The sequence below is a fragment of the Propithecus coquereli genome, unplaced genomic scaffold, assembly GCF_000956105.1.
Source record: "Propithecus coquereli isolate 6110/MARCELLA unplaced genomic scaffold, Pcoq_1.0 Scaffold149, whole genome shotgun sequence".
In the NCBI taxonomy this organism is placed as follows: Eukaryota; Metazoa; Chordata; class Mammalia; order Primates; family Indriidae; genus Propithecus; species Propithecus coquereli.
In genome coordinates this window covers 2328045-2354432 of record NW_012139302.1, presented here as the reverse complement: position 1 = coordinate 2354432, position 26388 = coordinate 2328045, and the positions used below count along the sequence as shown (strand labels likewise).

General features: G+C 39.2%; 1 protein-coding gene across 4 annotated transcripts in view; it reads right to left on the bottom strand.

Moving 5' to 3' along the window:
* APP (amyloid beta (A4) precursor protein) overlaps positions 1-26388 on the bottom strand; it is a 269005-nt gene that overhangs the window by 106205 nt on the left and 136412 nt on the right. For all 4 annotated transcript variants that reach the window (XM_012640140.1, XM_012640141.1, XM_012640142.1 and 1 more), the window contains exon 6: positions 11530-11729. In XM_012640140.1, the coding sequence (XP_012495594.1) occupies positions 11530-11729 (200 nt within the window). The remainder of the gene's footprint in view (positions 1-11529; positions 11730-26388) is intronic.

Genomic DNA, 26388 nt, shown 5'->3' with positions numbered 1-26388 from the left:
GAAGCCAGAGCTTCCTGCATTATATAAACTTGCTGTTCAAAAAATAATGCTCAATCACAAAAAATTAACTCTGAATAGGAATTTCAAATTGGAGCAAAATTTTTTGTGGACAACCAAAGTTTGAAAGCTAATTTTACACTTTTTAACAAATTCAGCACAAAGACAGTTATGAAACTGGCAACTAGGATGGGGAGAAAATCTCCACTTTCAAATGTATGATAATTCTCATGCCTTCTTACAAAGCAAAGTTAACAGATTAGCAAATAATTAGCTTTAAATAAAGCACTAAAGATAAATTTTAGAATGTAAAGCTTTTTATTACGATTTCACTTTTAATAATTGCGTTTCAATTAGTCTCAGCCTATGTGAAATAAAGCTGCATTTGCATGTAATCGGTAAGTTTTGAATTTAGAAATTTTGAGAAAGCAACCACTTGAATAATCAAACTAAATAACTAAACCATATTCATATTAAGAAAGCTAGAAATTATATACTCTGAAGTTGTAAAAAAATCCCAAAACATTATGTAGCACGATTTTCTCCGTATTCTAAAAGAATACATGCTCAATTAAACTTCATACATATAACGAATATATCTCCTTTCCTTGAGTTAAAAATTATATATCTTGTACTCTTTTCCTCCAATTTTAAAGTAGAGTAAAAGGGCAAATGTAAGATGACAAATATTGTTTGTCTTTGTAATAAATTACCTGCTTAACATAACAGTGAAATAAAATGAAAATAAGGACATAAGTATTGAAATCCGCTAACTATATTTATCTTCAATATTTCCAATAAATTTTGATTTATCTGTCTAGTCATTTAATCCATTAATAATGAAAAAGGCTGACCTCACTATACTTAAAACAAATTCATTTTTATGCTTGATAAAGTTAGTGCTGCAATTCTAAATGTTACTATGTGGTGACACTTTATGAGCCTAAGTTATTAGAACTGAACTTGAAGAAATAAGTAGACAAATTTGTGTTTGATTCTTATAGATGAAAAAATTTAACAGTCAACATACTAAAAAACTAGTTATTTTTTAAGAATGAGTTTTTCCCGATGCTAGAATCACGTACTTTTAATAGAAAAGAGCATTTATCACGTGCTTGCACATATTAGCAAGCAGTCATCAAAAAACATGTTTAGAAAACTCTGATTAGGGCAATAAATGATGAAATATTTATCACCTAGTAATCATATTTTACTAAACAGAAGCATGTAAAATTAGGCAAGCAAGCTTGAACTGAAGTCTTATGACAAATCTCACTTAAGCTCCAAATACGGATTGAAATACAAACAAATGATGCAAACAGCTGTGCATGGTAATGAAACGAGATGATGGGTGCTAATTTGTCACGGAAGTCTCTAGAAGATATCCGCAATTGCCTAGCCTTTTTACTGAATTGTGTTAATTCTCTAAGGCTAGCCAATACATCTGTCATTCTAATTATACCTGACCCAATTCTCACATCTCTTCCATGATGAAAGATTATTTATAAAATGCCACCTGAAGGAGATTTACTTGTAAAGTATTTAGACTAATCAGTATTCCCACGCTGGTGCTGTTAGTGAGCATTCACAAAACAGTATCACTATGATTTTTCCTCAGCCTTTGTTTCCTGTTTGTTATAGGAATAAACTTGCTCTTCACTGAGCTGCGTGTTTAGTCTGAAGTGCAACAGAGTATTAACCACAAGTTCAAAACTCTAAATAAGATATGTCCTGTATGGGAAAATAAGTAAAAGTGATTTTTCTTATTGGATAAGAGGCAGCAGTATCCTGGGAAATTAGCTTTCTCCAGAAAAACAAAAAACAGAACATTCAGGGGTACAGTGCATGCCAATTCCCCTGGTGAAAATACTGCCACCACTTGTGTTGCAAGCTACCAATGGTTGTGGCTCACAAATTCCTCAACACTGTAATAATTAGCTTTTACAGGCTAGTAGGAGTTGGCTACACCACCACACCAATGAGAGAAAACATGGACACGAGTGAAACTAGTAGCAATTATCTCTGTAGGAAGATTGTGAGAGTTTTTTAATTTCCTTGGTCTTGGGGTTTTTATAAAAAAAAAAAAAGGTTCAGTGGGTAGACATTTCAGGATTCTCTCATGCTTGGTGACATTTGCTAATATACTAAAAACAATCACACCTATATAAGGATGGTTTTCCTTTTCAGTTTCTTATTCCTTGTCTCAATGCCCCCAGTCTTCACCATATGGAGGACAGGAGATGCTACTAAAGTCTACTCCTCCAAGTACAGTCCATGGACCAGCAGGGTCAGCATCACCCAGGACTCAAGCCCCACTCTACACCTATGGACTCAGCGTTTATGTTTAGCAAGAGCCTTGGGTGACTTGAATGGACATTAAATCCACTAGAATGGATCACGTTGAGAAGCAATGTGATCAAGCATATCTTTTAAATGCAGTTGACATGTCAAAACTGAGACATAAGATTCAATCACTTTCTAAAAGGACCAGAGGGGAAGAATTAGTAAAAGTTGCACTGGTTTTGGCTTATTAAAAGAAGTCCACATATATTTGGGAAAAGAGAGATACAACATAAACTAGTAGAGTCTAAAGACTGAATTATACATCTCAAAAACTTAATGTGAACAGATGATCTATACTTATTTATTTTTATCTGAAGTTCTGTCCTGTCTTAAACAATATTAAAACAGCTTTAACGCTTCTGTCTTAAATCCAATACCAAGATAATAATTCCCTTATTCATATTAAGTTTATGAAAACATCAGACTTCTCAGAAGTCTGAATTCAAGTGATATCATTCCTATAACATGCCAGAACATTAGAAATACCAAAGCTTTTATTTTTATTTGGAAAAAATAATGAAGAAAGCTGAGATAAAATCAAGAGCTTAGAATGTATTTTTTTGTACTACTTTTCTGTAAAGAAAGGATTTGATGGCATTTCTGTTCTCGCAAAAAAAGATGCAAAAAAAGTCAGAGGTTGGAAGGATGGTCTTGCTATTCCATGTCCTCTTCTGCGGGAGACTGAGCGTGTCCACCTCTCCATGTTATCTGGCTTCCTGTCACAATCTCCAGCAGGAAAGAACCAGCAGACTCCAGCTGAGAACAGCAGTGTCCCTGGTCACAATATGGATGCTAACCACTATTTGCTATTTTATAATGATGTACCAGAGGAGAGTGAATTTCTTTCAGGAAAAAAAAAAAAAATAGGAAGGCAGTTTACCTCCATAGTTCACTATCTATGTGGCAAATATGCATATGCAATATTTTAAGTCAACATTTTCTGGTATTTTCTGTCCCTAAATAAAGCTACTAGGCTACGTAACACATCTTATCAAATCCCTGCTTTTACCTTATTAAATGTGCATTTATCATATTTGTTTTAGCATATTTTTGTTTATTTTATTCTTGTCCAGTAAAAAATGTTCACTGGCTACCTGCAATGTGCAAAGCACCGAGTTAGGAATTAACAGCTGACATTAAGATGAGACACAGAATTGTACAGGTATTCCTCTGTTCATGTATTTAAAGCTGGTCGTCACTATAGATCTCAACAACCAGAGCCCAGTGTTTTGCAACCAGAGAGCTTCTATCTCTTAGCCCCTCCCAGGGACCTTTCTGGTCATCAAAACTACTGGCATCTAGTCCATAGAGGCCTGGGATGCTGTTAAACATCCTTCAATGGACAGAACAGTCGCCCACAGCAAAGAATTATCTGGCCCCAAACATAAATAGCGCTGAAGTTGAGAAACGCTGCCATAGCCCAAGCAAATCTGGAAGGATTCGTGTTTCCGTTTAGTAATTTTGCCCACCAAGGCTACTGTGCAGCAGTCACCAACACCTCAGAATTCCTGGGTAACAAAAGCCAGTACATTTTCAAAACAGAAAGAATCATGAGAATTGGCCAGCAAGACCTTTTCTTTGCTTCTATCATGAAACATCAAGAACCTAAAAACCACATGTAAGCAATGTGAAATTTCCACCATGTTCTGTGATATTTTCTTATTCTGTCTGAGAAATTATACCAAATAAGAACATATATAAATTCAAGGAAAAGATAACCCTAACTCACAGTTAAAACACCTGGACGGTCTAACCATTATAAACCAGACACAGTGCATACCTTTAACTTTTCTCCTGCCCTAAACTCCCTTTTTACCTTAGGAGAGTCCCTTATTTTAAAAATGTAGGCTGCTGTCTTGAAGGCTGATGAGTTTTTCCAAACATCATTTTTACAGGAGATTCATTCAGTCATGCCTGCCCTTGACTTTTCACTCTTCTAGCAGAAATCACCAAGGTCAGACACGTTGGAAGAGATGGCTGGAAACCAAAGATGAATTTTCAAAAGGGCAAAAGGGTCCAAGGCTGAGAGAAACAGATGTTTAGGCTATAATCCACTCTGCTTTTAAAAACTCCAGAAACAAGTCATTTTTCTACAAGGGAACTAAAGGTTTCCATTAAAACCCACAGCTTTGCTACCTATCCAAGGAATCTAAGCCTCTACTTGATCGTAGCTTCTTGGATTAGCTAACAAGGTGTGCCCATGAAAATGTATGCACATTTAAATGAACCGTTCCCTAATTTGCTGATTTCTTTTTTTAGATTTAATTTTTTTCTTAATTACAAACTCTTGAGTTGAGTAGATGTACAATTGTTGTGCCTGAGGCATTTGCGTAATTTTTTTAAAAGCAACTGATTTGGAGGAAAAACATGAGAAAGACTAGTATTCTTTAAAAATCTGGTTTTTGGCTTTTTAATTAAATTGGATAGAAACTGTTTTTTATCTCTTAAAAATTTAGATATAATTGTATTATTAGCTGATTACTTCAGCTATTCTAACAGTGAATTACAGAAACTTGACATAAGCAAAACAGCGTAGAAATGGAAGGTGAAAAATAACTAAGTGCTCTTAGCCATGTAAAACTACAAGCAAAACCAAGTTCAAATACGTAATTTTCCAAATGGCAACACAGATTTTTGTGAATATATTAAACCATTGGATTCTATACTTTATGGTATGCAAATTATATCTCAATAGAGTTGATACTAAAAAATAGAAAATGATGTATGTGCACATGCACACACACACACACACACACACACACACGTATGTATGGCTCTCTTCCCTTAGTCTCATGTTTTAAGCAACCTAATGATCAGAGTGGGCTTTCTACATTGAGGCCATTAAACTACGTGGAAAGACACATATCAATGCCCTGCTTCACTCTGTCTCTATAAAAGCGTGTATCCAGTATCTCGAAATCAATGGGTGCTACGCTATGGGGCACTCAATAACAGGCTGCCACCTGTCACATCTACGCTTAGTGCTGACACCAGTTCTCTCAACATCATTAGAAGGTATGCTACAACCTGGGCCCGGGCAGGATTAAATCCTATCCACTTTAACTCAAAACATGGAGGAATGGCTCATGCCTGGAATCCCAGCACTATGGGAGGCCAAGCAGGGAGGACTGCTTGAAGCCAAGAGTTTGAGACCAGCCTGGGCAACATAACAAGACCCCATCTCTACAAAAAAAATTTTAAAAATTAGCTGGGCATAGTGGAGCACAGCTGTATAGTCCCAACTATTCGGTGGCTGAGGCAGAAGGATTGCTTGAGCCCAGATGTTCAAGGTTACAGAGAGCTATGATCGCGTCACTGCACTCCAGCTTGGGCAACAGAGCAAGACCTTGTCTCGAAACTAATAATAATAATAATAATAATAAAAAATAACTAAACAAACAAATAAAAATACAGAGGAAAAGGCCCAAGGCTTGCTCTAAAAGGAGGAGCCACACCCCTTTGACCTGTTGCCAAACTCCCTGGAGCTTTATTTTCATTTTTGGGTAGCTTGCTACTACTAAAGTCTCAAGTGAGCTAATCTTCATGTTTATAGCAAGTCAAACTCACAGTTTACCCCAAATTTTGTGAAAAGTTAAACATGAATGATATGCAAGAATCCTGTTGGTGAATTACAGGCAACTTTGTGTCATGTTCACTACAAACGAGTAACAACAGAGACATGAGAATTCAAGCTAAGGTGTGTTTCTTCTACCCTTTAGATCAATACAGGCTATTCTGATTTATTTGAAATACTTATTAGATTCATTCTATTTGGTGTTCTATCACCTGGTAAATCCCTGTTCTTCCTTTATAATCACTCAAATGCCACCTTCTCCATCATGCCTTAGATGAAAACTTCTGTCCCCAGGCCGAGCACTTCCTTTTTCCTCCATGCTGCCAAAGTTCCTTCTTAGCCAGCTCCGAGAGACTCCGCCCTCTCAAGGACTGTGCAGATAAGTCTAGAAGCATCCTGAGCAAGCCACCTTATTCATATCCGTGTGCCCTCAACAACCAACGCAATGGCCGGTACCTTGAAATGTCTGTTGATGTTGGTAAAATGTACAGCAGTAAATTAAAATGGTGTTTCTCCCAGATTAATGGTCACCAGAAGGAGAACAATAATAATTTAATTCTGCCAAGGTCAGTCATTTAACCCAAGGCAAGCAACATTCAGGTCAAACTTTTTAGCTTTCATCATCCTGTGAGATGATAAAAGAGCCACCTATATCAGTGCCTCTGCCTATTTAATAGAAGAACTTCCATGAGGTTTAAAATACCCACAAGAAATGAAATTCTATCTTGAAATGCAGAGGCATTTAATACTATCTTGTCAATTTTTTTAGCTGGACATAAAATTTAACTGCAGATATTTTAATATACAACATATACTCACAAAAACATTTTAAGCAGGAAACAGTTTAAGCTGTTTTTTGTCATAACATAATATCTATAAATATCAGCTCTATTAAAAATAACTAAATGAGTAAAACTGGAGTGTCCCTAATACAAAGAAATGGTAAATGCCTGAGGTGGTGGATACCCCAATTACCCTGATTTGATTAATTCACACTGTACGTCTATATCAAAACATCACATGTACCCTGTAAAGATATACAACTATTATATACCCATAATATGAAAAATTCAAAAAAATTAGCTCTATTATACCAATAGATATGGATGAGTCACATTTATGCTTTTTATAATTAAAAGTCAACGCGTGGGCTCACCTTTGGCATTCTTGATTAGCAGTAAACATTAGTCCTTTGATGTTCAGAATACAATCGAGGATAGGAATGATGATTATAACCACAACTAAGAGAGCAGCTAAAGTTAACTGAGCACTTACTGTATACCAAAAACTATACTAAGTGTTTCCCATGACTTCCTTAATTTAATCCTCACAAAATAGTTAAATATTAGATAGGTATTTTTAATACCCATTTTACAAAAGGAAGCAATGAAGATTAAAGGTTATTTGATTTGTACAAATTTACACTGTCAGTAGGCTGTGGAGAAAAGATTCCAATCTGGGCAGCCTGCGCTTGTAAAACAAATTGAAAATTGAATGCTTACCAGGAATTATGGTAAGCGCTTAACACGGATTATTTAAAGTCATACTCACCATGAACATGCAAGGTAATATTACTACCTACGCTGCACACATGAAAAATAGGTTACTTAACTGGCCCAAGGCCATAAAATTATTAAAAATTCTCTCTTAAACACTATACTAGTCTGCCTCTAACCATAAGAAAACTACCTTAAAGAAATTAACATGATATAGTCTAATCTGAAATATAAAGAACTTGATAGTCATGTCCTTATAGTCACTATCAGGGGTCAGCAGACTTTTCTGTAAAGACCAGATAGTAAATGTTTTCAGCTTTATAGGCCACATGGTCTCTTTTGCAACTGCTCAACTCTGCTTCTGCAGCAGGAAAGCAGCCATAGACGATATGTAAACAAAGGACTGGATGTACCCTAATAAAACCTTTTGTTGAGAAAACAGGCAACAGGCCATTTTTGGCCCAAGGGTCATAGTTTGTTGATCACAGATCATTACTATTGTTTGCAGACGCCTGATTATTATTTTGATTTAAATAATAATTCTAGCCTGAGCAAGAGTGAGATCCTGATCCTACAAAAAACAGAAAAAAATTAGCCAGGCATGGTCCCAGCTACTTAGGAGGCTGAGGCAGGAGGATCACTTGAGCTCAGGAGTTGGAGTTCGTAGTGAGCTATGATGACACTACTGTACTCTAGCCTGGGGTGACAGAGCAAGACCCTGTCTCCAAAACAAAACAAAAAACAACAAAAAAACCTCATAAATAAGAATTCTAAAGTGTCAAAAATGCATAGTGTGAAATGGATATATACCTATAGCAAAGGAATATACATTTACAAGGGAACATAGGTTAAAAGAACTAGTATGGATTTATAAAGAAAAGTCAAAGTATAATTTTGACACGAGTACAGCAGAGTACATCCTGGCAAATCTGGGTCCGAATGCTGGATTCACTACGTACCAGTTATGACCATGAACAATTTAAAAAAAAATTCTCTAGGCCTTTTTTCTGTTGGCTTTAAATGGGGAAGTAAAATTTCCACCTCACAGCATATTTACATGGACTAAAAGACAGAATCGCTGCCTTAAAGGGCAAAGGAAGTGGTGATCCTGAAAACCTACACCCGCAACAAAGAATTTCATCTGGGCCCTGCCACAATCTTCTAGCAGGTGAAAGCATGTCTCTGCCCCTGTGACACCTTCTATGGTAGCAAAGAGCCTGGCAACGAGCGGGGGCACAATGATTATTTGCTCAACAAATGAACATAAGGAAAAAAACCCAGTTATTCTGGGCAGGCAAAATTGGCTAGATTAAATCCAAGATTATGTCATTTATTCAGTGCATATGTTTAATCAGAGTTTAGAATTCATGGCTCAATCAGAAATTACCCTGACATCTTGAGTTTGTTTATGAAGTGTAATCCCTCCTCGAAGAACAGAAAACTAGGAGCAAGAGTCTAAATATACTATAATTTTACTCAAATTGGTAACGATTTATTCCACTACATCAATATCTAAGTTTTTGTTGACTACCAGAGACAACAATAAACCCAAAAGCCAGGTAGATTTTGCAATATAGTGTGCTCACTTTCAAACAATACCTTTTTCCTCTGGAATCAGTAACAGAGAACAGACATCTCCCACTTTGGTATCATCGATTCTAATACAACATAGCAGAAAATTTCATGACCATGCTGAAATGTCTTCTATTTTCTTCCCCTGTCTATTTCTTTCAAATTTTGACGGGTTACAAAAGTATTGAGTTTTTTACAAAGCACATTAAGGACTGGTATTAGTAGCAATATGTTGGGAATGATGAAACAACTTTCTTTCTAAATATGGTTGTAAATCACATTTTCTTTCGGGTGCTGAAACATTAACACTGAAAATGAGATGGTAAGCCTCCCTTCAGTATCTCTTCTTAGCAAGTCACTTCTAATTTTTATTTTCAGCACAGAAGCAAGCTACATGTAATGAGAGTTTTACAAAGTGAGCAACTACCTATGGCACTGTCATTGTCTCTCAATTGGGGAAGAAACACAACTCACCTTCTAACCAATGATGGGAAAAGAAAGGGCTCTTTGTAGCTGATTTCTTGAATGTTAGCATCTAAAACTTCTACTTCTTTAGGAATACAAAGAACTAACTTACAAGGACACAACACACTATAACATGTTTCTGTTAGGCCCCCTTTCTCATAAAGACTTGTCTCAGTTATAGCTTTCATCCACTTCAGGAGTTTGAGATGGAATAGATGGATTCCCATTAAAGGTTCTTCTATTTCTGGCATTAACAGTTGGTACCTCTAACTGACCAGGTATTTGCTTTTAGAAGGTTACTTTTATTGCTCTTCTTGCCATCAAAATTATTAATTTGTTATTTTTGAAGGTTAGTTTCTTTTTTACCTCTAGCCTGGAGATTTAAAAAAAAAAAAATTCTTATAACTGCCTTTGCCTTTCTATAGGCAATACTATAACATATATGACCCTCTATGTTCCATCTTAATATTTAATAATACTACATGTAAAATTCAGCTAAAAGAACTGAACTAATGGAGAAGATAATAAGGCTACTTTATCTCAAGAGAATCCTGTCTTGGTCTGGAATATGGGCATAACTTTATGTGGTATCTTCTCGTACTCCATAAATTATGTCACTTCTTGTTTACCTGCCACCTCAACAACGTCAAAGCAAAATCTCTTCATTGTCTACTGGAAAAATCCACAGTACTTACTAGGTCCTGAATTAATATTTGTTGAATTAATCACCCTCGGTTAATACCCACACCTGCCAGCCTGAAATTGAAGGTCTCCCCATTTTGGTCCCAATCTAATTTCTTCTTCTCTATAGAGACAGAAGGTAGATTAATTGTTGCTGGGGGCTAGAGGTAAGTACATGGATTACCTGTGAATAGGTATGAAGGATTTTATTAGGGTGGTAATTGGATTATGGTGATGGTTGCACAATTTGGTAAATTTATTAAAGCCACTCACTGAGTTATATACTTAAGAGTCAGTGAATCTCATGTAAATTTAAAAGCTGTAAAAAACAAGCAACAAAGGGAAGGATATATTACAGTGATAATTAGGATGTATCTCAGGCTGAGAAAGTAGCCTATTTTAAGTTCTGATATAACAATAGAGCTGAAATCATTATACCTTAATAAAAAGTGAGAGGAAGCCTTACGATATTGTGCCATTGGTGGATGAGCTTTAAAAGTATTTGCAATACATTAAAATTCAATTAAGTCTATATTCATTCAATCTAGTTCTAGAAGCATCTTTTACTATCTGCAAAACAAATACATACGCTTTAAGAAATTTGATCCAACTAGCTACTAGTTGTTGTAACATTTGGCCGTCTAATGGAAACTGAATGCTTGATTTTATTTCATGGAGACAAAAAAGTGTTTTAATTCATTTAGTTCACAGCATTCCCAACAGGAACATTAATTCAACAGAAAAAGAAAGCCTAAGATATCAGCAATACATCATCTTCTTGCAGAAGGCACTGTCATACTTCCCAATAAAATAATTTAAATGCAACACAAATCATCTAAGTTAAATTTCGTAGCACAAAATAATGTGGTACTCACCAAATCTCCTTATTTAATGCAATCTAACCACAACTACTCACTCAACTAAGATTTACCGTAAACTGTCTATGAGCCAGGCACTCTGAATGATACTGAGTAAAATCCAATCCTTACCCTCAGAGAGCTCACAGTCTAGGTGGCCAAAGAGGCAGACAAAACTCAAACACCCACTGCCAGGGGAACACCAAGGAGTCACCTAATTCAGTGTCTGTCATATGAGATGACCCCTGGTTAGGTGGAGTCTCACAGAACAATTTGGGATTTGCCAAGTACCATACATACACAAGGTACAAGACAAACTGTACGATTAGGATTTCAAAATATTTGAAATTAGTTGTTAGACTGCTTGTTAAACCAAAAAAATTTCAAGAAGCATAAGAAGCCTTGCATTTGGAACATAAAAATTTAGGGCAGGGAGGGGCTTGGGGAAGGAAATGGTGGTAGGGCAGATAGAAATGTCAAACTCTGGAATTATGCTTTCTTTTCCTTGGGGGACGGGGGAGGACCCAAGCAAATAGTGGATTACCTCGAACCACCTCTTCCACAGACTCCGTGGTGGTGGTGGTGGTGGCGGCGATGCTGGTGGTTCTCTCTGTCGCCTCTTCATAGGGTTCCTCAGCCTCTTCCTCTACCTCATCACCATCCTCATCATCCTCATCATCTTCAATTTCTTCCTCAACGTCAGCCACTTCTTCCTCCTCTGCTACTTCTACAACTTTGTCTTCACTGTAAGAGAAAACAGAAATAACAGTCATAGTCAATTACACAAGTTGCAGGAAAAGAAAAGAAAATCATCAAGAAGGAATCTGGGTAATTTGGGAGGGAATGTGATACGGAAGAAAAACACACACAAAGCTTAAAGCTAGCAGGTCTAAGTACGAATCCCAGCTTGGCAGGTCTGCGAAACTCTTTATCCTTTGCTACCGCTCTTCTTAGTTTACACAGTTGCTAAGAAGTTATACCATGATTCCAATTATATGACACTCTGGAAAAAGCAAAATTATGAAGACAGGAAAAAGACCAGTGCCTACCAAGGGATGCAGAGGGAGGGGGGAAGGGGTGGACAGATGGGGCACAGATGACTTTTAGGGTAGTGACACTACTCTGCATGATACTGTAACAGTGGATACATGGCCTCACACAGTTGTCAAAACCCAAAGAATGTACAACACAAAAAGTGAACTCTAATGTAAAATAGGAACACTGGTAAATAATGACGTATCAATACTGGTTTAATTGTACCATACTAAGGCAAAACGTTAATTGTAGGGGAAATTGTGGGGGAAGGAAGGGGAGCTTAGAGGGGTGGAGGGGAACTCTGTACTTTCTGTTCAAATCCTCTGTAAATCTAAAGCTGCTCCAAAATATAAAGTCTATTTAAAAGGGAGTGGGAGAGACCAAAACTGAGTTTACTATGTTACGGGGATTCCTTCTCACAATGAATATACACAAACCACACAGCACCTGCACGGTGGCACATAGTCAAGTGTAGGCGGAAACTGGTTCAAAAACCGGTAACGAAATTTAAACTGGACACAGAGCGGAAACAACTAACTGGGTTAAATAAGTCTGTAATACCCTGCGGTCAGGGATGCCTATTGATACTATTTAGTTGAGCGCCGTACTTTTGCTAATTGCTTCTGTTTTGTAGAGTGTCAAATATTTCAGCGGTTCTCAAATTTCAGTGAGGATCACAATCACCTAGCAGGCTTATTAAAACACAGATCGCCAGGTACCACCTGCAGTGTTTCTAATGTAGCCCCAGAGTTTCTGAATCAGTGTGTCTGGGATGAGCCCTGAGAATCTGCAATTCTGACAAGTTCCCAAGTGACACCGATGCCAGTGGTCAGCGGACGATATTCTGAGAACCACCGAAATATGTAACACTGAGAATAATGGCAACAGGCGACCAGTACCTCCAGTACAATTGGGAAGAGGGTCAGAAATAATATTTATGGCATTAAATATCTATATGCTGATGCACAACGGTAACTAATAAATCAGTAAATTTGGCTGACAAAAGGAGGACACGTCTAGAACAAAATTTAGAAGACCTATTAAGAAATCCTTGTGGGAATCAGGACTTGCCAATGCAGGCACAGCTGAGAGCATCTGAGGAAGATAAATGAAGGTAAGAATGTAAGTGTCAAGTAGGAAAAGTCTGTCACACACCACCTGGCTGGACAGGAGAAACAGATGTCCCTGATCAGATCACAAAACCAATACAGAAAAAAGATCTAGACGTGGCAGAGGGTTTCGACCTACCAGAGCAGCTGCCACACGCCTATTTGAGAAGCAGCGTCACAGTCATAGGATTAAGAGCCGCTATGTTGACATTGAAATGTCCCCAGAAAAAAAGGGAAAGCAGAGGGGAATTCTTAACCCCGAGCTGACTCCGGCCAACAAGGAGCTCATTGTTGGGAAAAGTGACAGGAACCTGGGGCTTCTATGTCAGCCACAACGTGAAGCCTTGGAATGGGAGTGTGAGTACAGCGGTATGTAGGAAATCTGATTTCGAATATGTTAGAGAAAGAGAACAGTATGATTCCATGATCTAGGACAACAGCAAGGAAGATGGCTCAAGAAAACTGAAAGGCATTCAAAATTCAAAGTCTGACAAGACAGCCACAAATAACTTTGCTGCCAGTGAAAGGGAAAGATACAGAGATGAATACAGCACTAGTGGGAATTCTCCGATTAACTCAGAATTTAAAGGACGTTTTATACAAGTCCCGTGAAGATGTGTGTGGCCCCCATGGAACACCTGTGATCACATGTGATGCAAGAACAGCATAAGGACTTTCATGAAAGTTCTATAAAAATGTGTATGATCCCCCAGTGGAACATCTAACTCTGATTAAATATGACACAAGGATAATACACGAACATGTCCAAAGAAGTTGGAAGCATGTGGCTAAAGAATAAAGAGAAATGTATTAAGCAGAATAACTGATTAATAATAACTTATTCGTGTGTTAATAAATGAAACGTTAATACACAGAAGACCCTGATCTGTTCCTTTAACATATCCATAAGACCATGAAGAAATAGACAGGGGAAAAGAGGAAGTGAAAACATTGGCACTGGTAATCAGATGGTAGAAGTCTTCATCTGCTTAGAGATAAACGAGGTGGAATAATTGATTTTTTGATGCCTGAATCTCTGCACAAAAGTCTACTACTGAGACAACATTCCAAAACAATCCTAAACTTAATAGTTGCTCAGCTGCCTTAAACTTGATCCGGTATACTGCCTGCATTTTTCCATAGAATCTCCACGTTGTACTACTAGTGAAGAAAAAAACATGACTTGATGCATGTCATCAGTTAATTTAGTATGTTTGAGATGACTTCTTTATTCAGTCAAATCACAGGTACCAATACTGTCCTCCAATTTAAGTAGAAAATTTAGGGAAAGCCAGGGAGAAAAATCAAATGAAATCAGTATTCTCCTTAAATCATGAAATGTACACGTAATCTTGAATCACAACTGGAGTGATAATGTCCAAGTGTATGATCCAGGGTGAAGACAGCACTGTGCTTCCAGGTGGGATGATGAAAACATAAGCCTGGGCACCCCCAGGTGCCTCCTCCAGCCTTCTCTGTTATTAATGGAATGCTGCTCTTAAAGCTCCTAACTGAAAACATGCTTATGAAAACAGCTGTTCAATGTGATCTGCATTCTGGTATGTGTCTAGCCATGAAAAAGAGTGAATTATACGGCCACCATCCATCATTGCATCTGCCTGAGCAATTTACTGGCATAATAACAAGAACAGAGACATATAATAGTTCAACTGGCTAAGGAATTAAATTACTTGGCCTAAGAGAACTTGGGTCCAAGTTCTTATTACCATAGCTTAGATTTCTGAAATTAAATTTAGATATCCATGAATTCGATTACCCTTTTGGACACTATTTAAAACAGTAGCACACAGTTGTATACCAATGTTGCCTCTTCCCAAAGAATGCCGAACACGCCAGCATTACAACTTCTAACTGCAGTTTTCAGCAATAGCAGGAGAAATATTGAAAGGAAGAAAATTATTTTTCCACTATTTCTTCAAATGCCAGAAAGTTGTTCTGTGAGTTTTGAAACGCTGATCACAGTGTAAAAAAACACAAGGAGGGAGCAGTTTATGGAAACAGACTGAGCATCATAACACAATTTCCTTATAAACAATCCAGCAAGAACTCACAATAAAATAATCACTTGGTAAAATGTGGAAGATTCATACACATTCACAAACTTCAACGGCTGTCAATTTGTACTAGATGGCTTTTACAGCTTTTAAACACTAACAATGAGAAACACTTCTACAGAATGAGGAAACTCTCTGAAAATGCTGACCGTCCCAAGAGTATCCGAATTTATTAAGAAGGTCAAAGGGACATTACTACAAGGAAATAAATCACTGATGATAAAATTTTATGTGTCAGCATACAAGATTTTACTTTGGTGAGCACGTCACAAAGGTGACTCTCCTTCGGTTTCTAAATAAAGCCTGACCTTGATATAATTCCACGTGCAGTTGCTGGCTGCTGGTCCTGTTAGGGAGTGAACGATTTGGACTCACATACTGCTTCTACTTTCTTTCTATTAAAGTCATGCAAAACAATTCACCATTTACATTATCCGAAAAAGCCACAGGACATTCTGGAAATGGCAAAATTACGGACTGTAAAAGTATCGGTGGCTGCCAGGGGTTAAGGTGGAGGCAGGGTTGAACAGACCAAAACATCCTCAAACGCAGATTTTCTGGGGCAGTGAAAGTCCTCTGTACGATACTAAAACAGAGGATACGTGTCATTATACAGCTGTCCATACCCATAGACGCACAGCGCCAAGCGTGAGCCCTGGTGTAAACTACGGACTTGGGGCGATACGTGTGAGGGTAACACACGTGCCACTCTGGTGGCGGATGCTGATAATGGGGGAGGCTGTGCGTGTGTGGGGGCCGGAGTAGACGGGAAATCTCTGTACCTTCTGCCCAGTTTTGCTGTGAACCTAAAACTGCTCTAAAACAATAGTCTTTTAAAAAATTCAATAAAATTTTTAAAAAGCTATATTTATTCTTCCATTGTCTCTGTTAAGACTGACTTTTTTCCTCCTGTTGTAGGACAAACAAAGGAGAGGAAATGACAAGAGAAAAAGCTCTGATTTCCACAGTCATGTGAATGTGGACAATCACGAGATCTAAACACCTGCAGTCGCGAGCCAAGACTGAAAACAACCAATGTCAGTTCCCAAAATGCAACCACCAGTCAGGGGAACGGCCAGAGGGGCAAGTCCCCACAGGAATAGGCTCAGACCCGCATATGTGGACCTGGAGAAAGAAAGAAAGATTGTCCCCGAGTCTCCCAGAGTCGAGAATAGAGAAAAAATAAACATTTCAAAAAGATAAGCAGATGGTCCCCCACCCGCCACCTCTGTTCTCAGAGCTGCCAGAGTCTTTAAACTGGAGGGCACAATGGCTGGATAAGTCAGTTTGTCCCAAAGGCAAGCAGTTTCTGAAATTACTGCTGTTAGATTAGAAAAATCAGAAGTTGCAGAAAACTGGAGAAAATGTAAAAGAAAAGCAGCTTGTTCTCTTTGGTTTAAGCAACTGTGTCAAGGGAGAAAGGGAAACATAAGAAAAAGCCAGTCTCTCTCTCCCAACTAAAGGAACTGTTAGAAGCCCAACAGAAGAGGCCACGCCATCTAATTCCACTTAGATAAACTAAGAAAACAAGCAAACGTCCAGGCTGGGAGAACTCAGAGAGAGGATTCTGGGGACAGGCAAGGCTCTGCGCTCCAGTCTGGGTGCTGGCCACCCGGTTGTGTTGTTTTGACAACTCACCGAGCTGCATTACCTGTGTTATACGCACTTTTCTTTATGTACATTACAGTTCCGTGAAAAGGTTTCAAAGGGTTTTCTGTCATTTGCAGGTAAAGGCATTTCTTGCAGAGGGTTCACAAGCCCCCCTGGGGCCCCGTGCTAAGGAGTCCGGTTTTAAGAAGATAACGAGAAGATTAAGATACCAAAAATTCATGACTCAGGCAATGAAGGGTAAATTGTAGGTCACAACCTTCATCTGAAATTAGGCTGTGTCATCATTCTCATGCATTTAATGAATGCCCATTCTGGGTGAGAGAATCTACACTAATTGCTGTATTATTAATAGTAACAGACATGCTACATAGCGAATGCTTTAGAATTTCAAAGGAGAAGTGATTCTTGTGAGCCAGAGGTGTCTGAGCTGGCAGGATGTGAAAGGTGGGTAGAAAGATGAGGGAGGAATATCCATATAATGCATGATCAGGAATAAAAAGTCAGTCAGTCTGACCAGTGAGGGAGGCTACACTGCAGAGACCCAGGTATTAGATATTTCTTCTTTAGTCAATAGACAGTAAGTATTCGAGTCGAAAGAGGTTTGCACAGATTGATAATGAGCAAAAAAGCAGCAGTGCATTAAAATTCATCCATCCACCGAAGCATTCTATTAAGTGCCTCTCTAAGCCAACTACTAGTCATTCAATCCACAACATTTATTGTGCTTTTTACCAAGTCCTGGTACTATTCCAGGCACGGGGGTGGGGATGGGGGTATACACAAGTGAAAAAGAGAAAAGCCCCACTTTCCTGGAACGTATATATTAGCGGGGGAGGCACGATATAAGCTAATAAGAAAGGAAATTATTCAAAAGTACTGTAGAGAAAGGAAATGGGGCTGATATGCTGACGAGTGACAGAGATGTGTGTGGGAGGCAGGAGTAGCATTTCTAACAGGATGGTCCAGGAAAGGCCGCAAGGAAGAGTCATATGAACTGAGGCCAGGAATGCTGAAGTCAGACACTGAAGAAACAAGGCGGGGGTGGGAGTGGGGGTGCGGGTGGGGGTGGATGGCGAAGGCAAGGCTAAGAAGTCCCCAGCATGAGGAAGAGCTCAGTGAGTTCACAGAAAATATCAGCAGAAAGCCAGTGAGCTTAGGGAGTAGTGAACGGGGGGAGAAGGATAAGATCCAGCGGTGGAGACGGTCACAGTGTGTCCCAGTAAGGCCACGTTTATTACGTGCAATTGGCATGACTTGATCAGATTTAAGTTTTAATGATGTCTCTGGCTGCTGGGTGGAGAGTGGATTTGGGGGACCAGAGTGGAAGCAGGGTGGCTAGAGACTGTGCTGGGAGGTGGGGATACACTGGAAAGCAAGGGCACTCGCAGTGCAAATAACCAAAGGGACACACATTTGACATCATCCACCAGCATAAATGTAAAATTACTGCCGTGATAACAATTACGAATGGCTCGGAGAGTCAAAAGAGTGAGCTCCGACCAGATTTCAGGTGTCCAGTGAGGCATCCATGAGGAAGGGATAACTGAAATGTGACTTAAAAAGGCCCAAAGTTAATACAGTCCAGGGGCTAAAGACAGCTCTCCAGCAGACAGTGGGTAGAGCGCGCGCAAAGGCTCTGTGGTAGGAGAGAGGAAAGTCTGAGTGCCTTAAGGGCAATCAGCTGCCAAGAACGCAAAGACTGCTTGAAGAATAGCAAATGTGCAGTGGCGCGGAGCAGGTGTTGGAAAACTATGGCTTGTGACCTGTTCTTGTACATCCCGCGAGCTAACGATGGTCTTTGCATTTTTAAAAGGGTTGTGGAAAAAAATCAGAAAAATATGTGACGGAGACTATGTATGTCCTGTCAAGCCTAAGATATTTCGCTCTCTGGCCCTTTACAGAAAGTTTGCTGACTCCTGGCATAGAGCGTGGCTGGGGTGAGGTGAGCACTGAGAGACTGTGAGGCTGTGTCTTGTCCTGATTTCAAACAAAGGAGGCACAATGAAACAACGTGAAAGGCCTCATGGACTCTTGAAGGTCCAAGTTCTAAAATTCTCCTGCAGAAACAACAGTGATCTCGGTTTCTTGTCTCCTTCAGAGCAGGCAGGATGCAGGCTTCATGGAGGTAGAGATTTTGCAGCCTGCAGAGTGGTTAAAAGTGTGAACTCTGGGGCCAGCCTACCTGCAACTGAATGCTGGCTCTGTGACCTTGAGCAAGTTACTTAACCTTTCTGTGTCTCCTTAGCCTCGTCTGTGAAATGGCACGCTTATAGGTGGTACCTTCATAGGGTACTGGGAGGAACAAATGGATTAATATTTGGAAAGCACTTAGGACAGCACCTGACCCACAGTAGGTGCCATGTAAGAGAAAAATAAAACAAGACACGGAGTTTGGAATAGTGCCTGGCACAGAATAGATGCTCAAAACACATGTGTCAAATGAATGAATGGAAGCATAACTAACCATCACTAAGCTCTACTTTTCCAGAACGCTCAGAATGGATGTATCCTAGGACATTACATACCCAGTTTGAATGTTTTCTTTACTAGCAAATATAAAAGAGTCATATGTTAGACAGTCCTAGGCAAGAGCTTAAGAAAGAATACACAATTACTTAATCTTTAAGTTAAAAAAAAATCTATGCTGCAGATTATATTTTCAAAATTCTAGTACCACATGGCACAGTGATATTAATATTATACTAGAGAATCCAATATTGAATTCATGTAGTATTGGGCTACAAAGGTTCTCACCAATCCCAAGAATAAAACTAACTATATTTACTAAAAGGTGTTAGGCATGAAAGAAAATTTAAGGAAGATTATAAAAATGACAGTTTAATGTAAAATCAACGTCTTTTAATACATGCTCTTATAAACTCTACTCCATTTATTTTAGTGAACTCTAAAAAATACGAGTGAAACAAGCAAAGGGTTAAGAGGAGTATTCAAGCTGAGTTTTTATGCAAACTAGCAGCACCTGGGTAGAACACTTAAAACAATCTCTCTGTTCTCCACTATCTCAGGGCAAGATGCTATTCCAGCAATAGAGAAACAATCTAAATAATTCCACTAGGACATGATAAAACAAATCCAAGAATTGGACGGTTTATAGGACAACTGGTGCGGCTTCGTCAGCAAGTTGGTGTCATGACATAAAAAGCGCTGCTCTGAATCCTAAGAGTTAAGGACTTAAGATGCATGCTGGATAGGATCTGATATGGAAAAACTGTGAAGGACGTTTCCAGGACTCAAGGAAAATCTGACTATGGACTTGGTATCCGATGGTATTAAAAAATTACTGTTAATTTTGTGGGTGAGATGGTATCACTTGGGCTCTGTAGAAAAATGTTCTTAGATTTTATAGATATACACTGACATATTTAATACACTTGCTGTCTGAACTTTTCTTTAAAATCATAAAGAGTATGATAAACGGGGGAAAATGATATTCTGGTAAGACATTTAAATTTGGAATATAATTACAGTAAAAGGCTAAATTGCTTTTTTTTTTCTTTAAAGACTATTTTGGAGGCAAGAAAAGCCATATATAATCAAAAGCAGACTATTGTCCTGACAGCTTTATGAACCAACTAGAATTAAGGAGAAGAACCTAAGGTGATAAAAAGTTTCAGAGTCATTTTAAATTCTTGCTATGTGAAACAAAATTTTGGTTAATCAGATGCTACGCCAGAAAACTTTTAGCTGCTGATAAGTATGGGGTAATCCATATGTATTTTGGGTGGAGAGCTGGGAATATGTGATTTTTAGCCATTTAACAAATATTTGAATGCATACTAGGTTCCAGGGTCTACTGCAGTCTCTGGGGATACTGCAGGAAATAAAACGGACAAAATTCCCTGCCCTCTTGGCATTTACATTCTATAGGGAAAGAAGGACAGAAGAAAACCAAAGCAAAGATGCTATGCTAGCGTTTTACAAGGTAACACGTGCTATGGGGAAAATGAAAGAAGCAAAGCTAGATAGGGCAGCCTGGGGTGGGTGGCTGGTAGGACTGTTGTAAATTTTACAGAAGGCAGTAAGAGAAGATGCTTCGAGAAGGCGTCATTTCGGCAAAATCTGTGTGCCTGGCATCCTTTCCCACGGTGTCTATAATACATGAGAACTAATATAAAGCTATAGATGGCCTGGGTACAAAATACCTACAAACTCCTCTAGAAAAGTCACAAAGCAAAAGTTCAGCCTAACCCTTTTCTTTTGGGGACACCTGGTGAAGGACTTATTCCTTACAAAGAAGAGAAGCTGCCTGCTCCTGTGGGCTTTTCTCTCACGTCTCCTGTGAAAAAATAAGTGGTTGTAGTATTTGGGAAGCAACAACCAGCACCATCTCTGCTCCTTCTTTGAGCACACTACAAAAACTAGAGCAATAGCTTGTCCCACCCCAGATTTTTTTTTTTTTTTTTTTTTGAGACAGAGTCTCACTGTGTTGCCCCGGCTAGAGTGCCGTGGCATCAGCCTAGCTCACAGCAACCTCAACCTCCTGGGCTCAAGCGATCCTCCTGCCTCAGCCTCCCGAGTAGCTGGGACTACAGGCATGCGCCACCATGCCCGGCTAATTTTTTCTATATATTTTTAGTTGTCCAGATAATTTCTTTCTATTTTTGGTTGAGACGGGGTCTTGCTCTTGCTCAGGCTGGTTTCGAACTCCTGAGCTCAAACGATCCGCCTGCCTCAGCCTCCCAGAGAGCTGGGATTACAGGCGTGAGCCACCGCGCCCGGCCCCACCCCAGATTCTTAAGCAGGGCCCCCTTCCTAAGAGGAAATAGATACATGATACATCTGCACCACTGACCTTTAGGTGACACACTGTGCCATTTATCTGTAAAGGAAAAGAAGCCCCACAGCTCAGGATACAGGTTTATAGCCAAGGCCTCCCTTGCTTCTTTGTTTGGAGGACTTGAAATTAGTAGAAAAGTACTTTAAATTATATTGTAAAGGTAAAGATAAATGTCGCCTCTTGGGTTAGCCAAAATATTTAGGGCAAAGCATGCTCTAAAGTAGTAAAATTTTTGGTTCATTTTCCATTAGTGAACAAACTTTTTTTCTCTCCCAACAAGCCCATTTCATTCTCTTGCTAAGTATATTTTTTAAAAGCGTCTGTAGATGACCCCTGAGAAATTTATGGAGTCAAAATTTCAAATATGGATGTTTCTTGCACAATGCAACAAACGGAGAAGGTACAGGGCGATAAAACTAACGTGGCCGTATATTCCCTTTTTGGTTAAATCCCTGACAAGAGCTGCTTTTGTGAATTCTTTTCCCCTTCTCAAGGAAAGATTATCTAGTTACCTAGATCCTAGAAAGGGGGTCTATTGTGGTGATTAAAGGCTCATTTTCCGGAGACAGACTATATGGGTTTGAATCTCTGGTGCAATTGTGGGCAAGATACTTACCCTGCTGTGACTCAGTTTCTTCATCTTTTATTATGGGATGGTAACATTACTTACCTTAGAGGATGCTGTGAACAGTTAATGTAATTAAAACACTTAGAAAAGCACATAGTAAGAGCTAAATACTGTACCTATTTGCTGTTATTAAACTATAGCTTAAATTTACATTTATGACATTTTTTTCCTTTTATTGCTCTTAGGTTTTGAAAATGGTATAAATAAAAGTATAACTTGTTTTTCATACACCATGTTAGCCTTGGGGTTTATTATTTCAGGAAAAAATCTATGATGAGCTATTTTTTATTGGGCACTGTACCGAGTAAATTCCCAATTGCTAACCACAGGCTCACAGTCCTGTAGATAAAGGCGTTACACAAGCATAAAACGGTGTTGCAAGTGACGTGTGTGTTAACAGTAACAGATTGAACAAAGAATATTTATTGACAGGCTCTGGGAGGGACGAACTGAGGAATAATGTGACTCTGATGAAGAGGTAATAGATGAACTGGGAAATGATGACTGAATAGAAATCGACGGAGAAGGTGGCAAAAGGGCCCTGCAGAGAAAGGGAACAGTACCGTAACCGGATGAAGGGTCTACAGGCATTGCCAACACTCAGCATGGCGGAGGATGGGAGTGGGCAGCACCAAGTGACCACGGCTCTGCTCTACTACGAAGGACTTGTTTTATAGGCTGAAAAGTTTGGATCTTAACCCACTAGCCATACAGAGCCTGGTAGAAAAGCTTTAAGCAGAAGGGTGGCAAGATTAGCAGTTGTATTTCAACAAGCCCAAGCTGGCAGACTCGTGAGCCCAGACAGGTGGAGGAGTGACAGGCAGGATATGGGGCAGGCTCTCGCGAATGGTAATGAGAGCTCTGAGACAATGACAGGACAGAACTGGCGACAGTCTGGAGAGAGGGGCAAGTGAGAAGATGAATCTAGTGCTTCAGGATGGAGAGATGGATGAAGACGTTACTAATGGTAACAGAGGATGCGGCAGGAAGAACGGACAGCAAGGAACGGAAGTTAAGGGGCTCAGTTTGATCACAATGGATTTGAGATTCCGTGAGACACTATTGGAAAGGCATCCAGTAGACAGCTGGAAATTAAGGACTAGATACGAAGGCCACAAATACACAGATCTAGGAGGCATGTTTTTCTGTTTCCATTAAATAAACAGTGCTGTACCTTTTTGATATTTTTTAGAACGGAAGAGCTACCATTCCTGAAACACCACAGATGACAGACTAGATGGCCACACTTTCTGCATTGTAATATGTCCCGTTATGATACCATATAGAAGAAACAAAATCTAGCCTTCCGAAGTCTAATTATAGCATTCCTCCTTCCTTCCTCTCTCTCCCCACAAGCATAATTTGAGACTTCTTTCCAAATCAGAGATCTTCATAAGAAATTTCCTAAGATATTTTCTAGTATCAATTAAAGAGCCTAATCAGGGTAAGAAAAGCCATTCATTCAACAAATGCTGGTGGACATGACTATGTGTCGGGCATCCTGCTAGATCCGAGGGTCCGAAAGGGAGAAGGATAAGCTCCCTGTCCTCAGAGAGCTTACATTCTATCGGGGGAGAGAAAGACGACAAGAAAATAAAATACTAAGATGTGATTCATATCAGGATGGAAATAGATAGGCTGCTAAGATAGAGAATAATGGAGAAGGGGTGTTTTCTTTTGAAAAGAATGATCAGGGGAACTCATTCTGAGAAGATGACAGCAAAGCTGAGGCTGAAGATGGAAATAAACCCAGCAGGATCTAGGGAAAACCATTACAGACAGTGAGGCTTGTCAGCCCTGGCGGGAAAGCTTGGCATGTTGACTTGCGTGGCACTGAAGAGGTAGAGAGGAGGTGGGTCAAATTCATTCACACCTGTACAGAATGCGGGTTAAACAAGGCCCTGGTACAAACTACATGTTCAGTAATTGTTACCTGTTACCATCATCCTCAGCATCCCAAAGCAAGGTTGCATTGCTTTCTCTCTGTGCACTTGGTTTTTAAGTATACAGCACTTGAAAGCCACTGACACATCTTAATCTGGGGAGATCCATGATCAGCTTTATATATATTCACATTCTACATTCTGGCTCCTGAATAGAGCATGGCTTGGAGTGTGGGGAGTGGGGAAGGGCTGGGTATGACAGGGAGATGATGAGAGCAGTAACTCCAGCAAGACATAATGGGAGGTTTAGACTAGGACTGTACTAGAAAAGAAGGAGAGAGGTGGATGAATCCCGAACTGACAGGGTTTGCAGAAGGGATGATGAGTCCCAGGTCCTTAGTGAAAATTCCTAGGAGGGGGTGTGGGACCATTACTGAGATAGGACAGATTTGAGAGAATCAAGTTGGGGAGTGGGTGGTGGGGGAATTAAGAATCTCTTTTGGACATCTTAGGATTCACATGCCTACAAAATAACTAGGTAGAGGCTGGGCTGGAGAAACAAACCTTGGTCCACTCAACTTACAACTGATATTTAGAGTCAAGGGCATGGATTATAGCAACCAGGAAGAGAGAGCCAGGAAGGAAAATACTATAATAATTGAAAAGAAACAACCAGGGTCAGGAATTTAATGGGCAAAATTTAACAAAATGAAACAAAAACAGTGATGACTGGATAGTTAAAAATAAATGGACCAAAAACTCCCAAAGCCTTGTGTAAAGAATGTGTAGGAAAGACAAGTTGGAAACAATGATAGACAAGTTACATAAGAAAAAGGGCTTCTGAGAAATGGCAAAGACAATTGATTTCAAGAACTTAATATCCTTAAGGCACTTTATAGGAAATTTCCGTCCTGTAAATGTTTGGCTGTCTGAGCCCAGAGATGTCTAGGTCTGTTTGTACGGGCACTCTGAATGGGCAGATAAAGGAGTTATGGGGAAAAGTACTACTTTGCTTGTCAACTAATACTGACGACAAAGCAAAAGCATCCTTCAGTTTAGGAGTCATAGTCATGGCCAAAGACCATAGATGTCCTAAATATAGTATCTGAGACAGAGAGACGGGACACATAAAGCCAATTTACCAATGTGCATGTTGAATAAAAAGACTCCCAAGTGGAAGGAAGTTATAAAATCTATCTTTTACTATAGCCACTATGGAAAACAGTACAGAGATTCCTCAAAAAACTACAAATAGAATTACCATATGATCCAGCAACTAGGTGCTTATCCAAAGGAAGGAAAATCAAGATATGGAAGAGACATCTGCACTTTCATGTTTATTGCAGCGCTATTCACAATAGCCAAGATATGGAATCAACCCAAGTGTTCAACAATGGATGAATGGATAGAGAAAACGTGGTATGTACACACAATGGAATATTTTTCAGCTATAAAATGGAATGAAATCCTATCACTCACGGCAACATGGATGGAACTGGAGGACATTATCTTAAGTGAAAAAAGCCAGGAATAGAAAGTTAAACATCACATATTCTTATTTATGTGCAGAAGCTAAAAAAAAGTTCATCTCATAGAAGTAACAAGTAGAATAGAGGATACAAATGATAGAAAATCACAGCTAGATAGGAGGAATACGTTCTAGTGTTCTATTGCACTGTAAGATGACTATAGTTAACAATAATATATAGTTTCAAATAGCTAGAAGGAGAATATGGAATATTCCCAACACAAAGAAATGATAAATGTTTGAGATGATGGATATGCTGATTACCCTGATCTGATCACATACATTTTATATTTTGAAACATCTCTATGTACCCCATAAATATGTAAAATTATTGTGTCAATTTAAAAAAAATTTTTAGAAAGCTATCTTGGCTGGGTGTGGTGGCTCACACCTGTAATCCCAGTACTTTGGGAGGCTGAGGTGGGAGGATCACTTGAGTCCAGGAGTCCAAGGATATGATAAGCTATGACAGGACCACTGCACTCCAGCCTGGGTGACACAGGAAGACACTGACTTAAAAAAAAAAAAAAAAAAAAGGCGGGGTGGTCGGGGGTGAAGCTATCTCCTCATACATGGTCTATGCCTAAGTGTTGCTAAATGTGTTTCAGCACCAACATTAGTAGTGTATGAGATCAGACTGTAACTGGACTAGTTGCCCAGAGATGCTGTAACTGTGTGGTCTTAGCATCCTGTTCCACTGCAATTAGTTCTGCCATCATTAAATCACATTAAAACC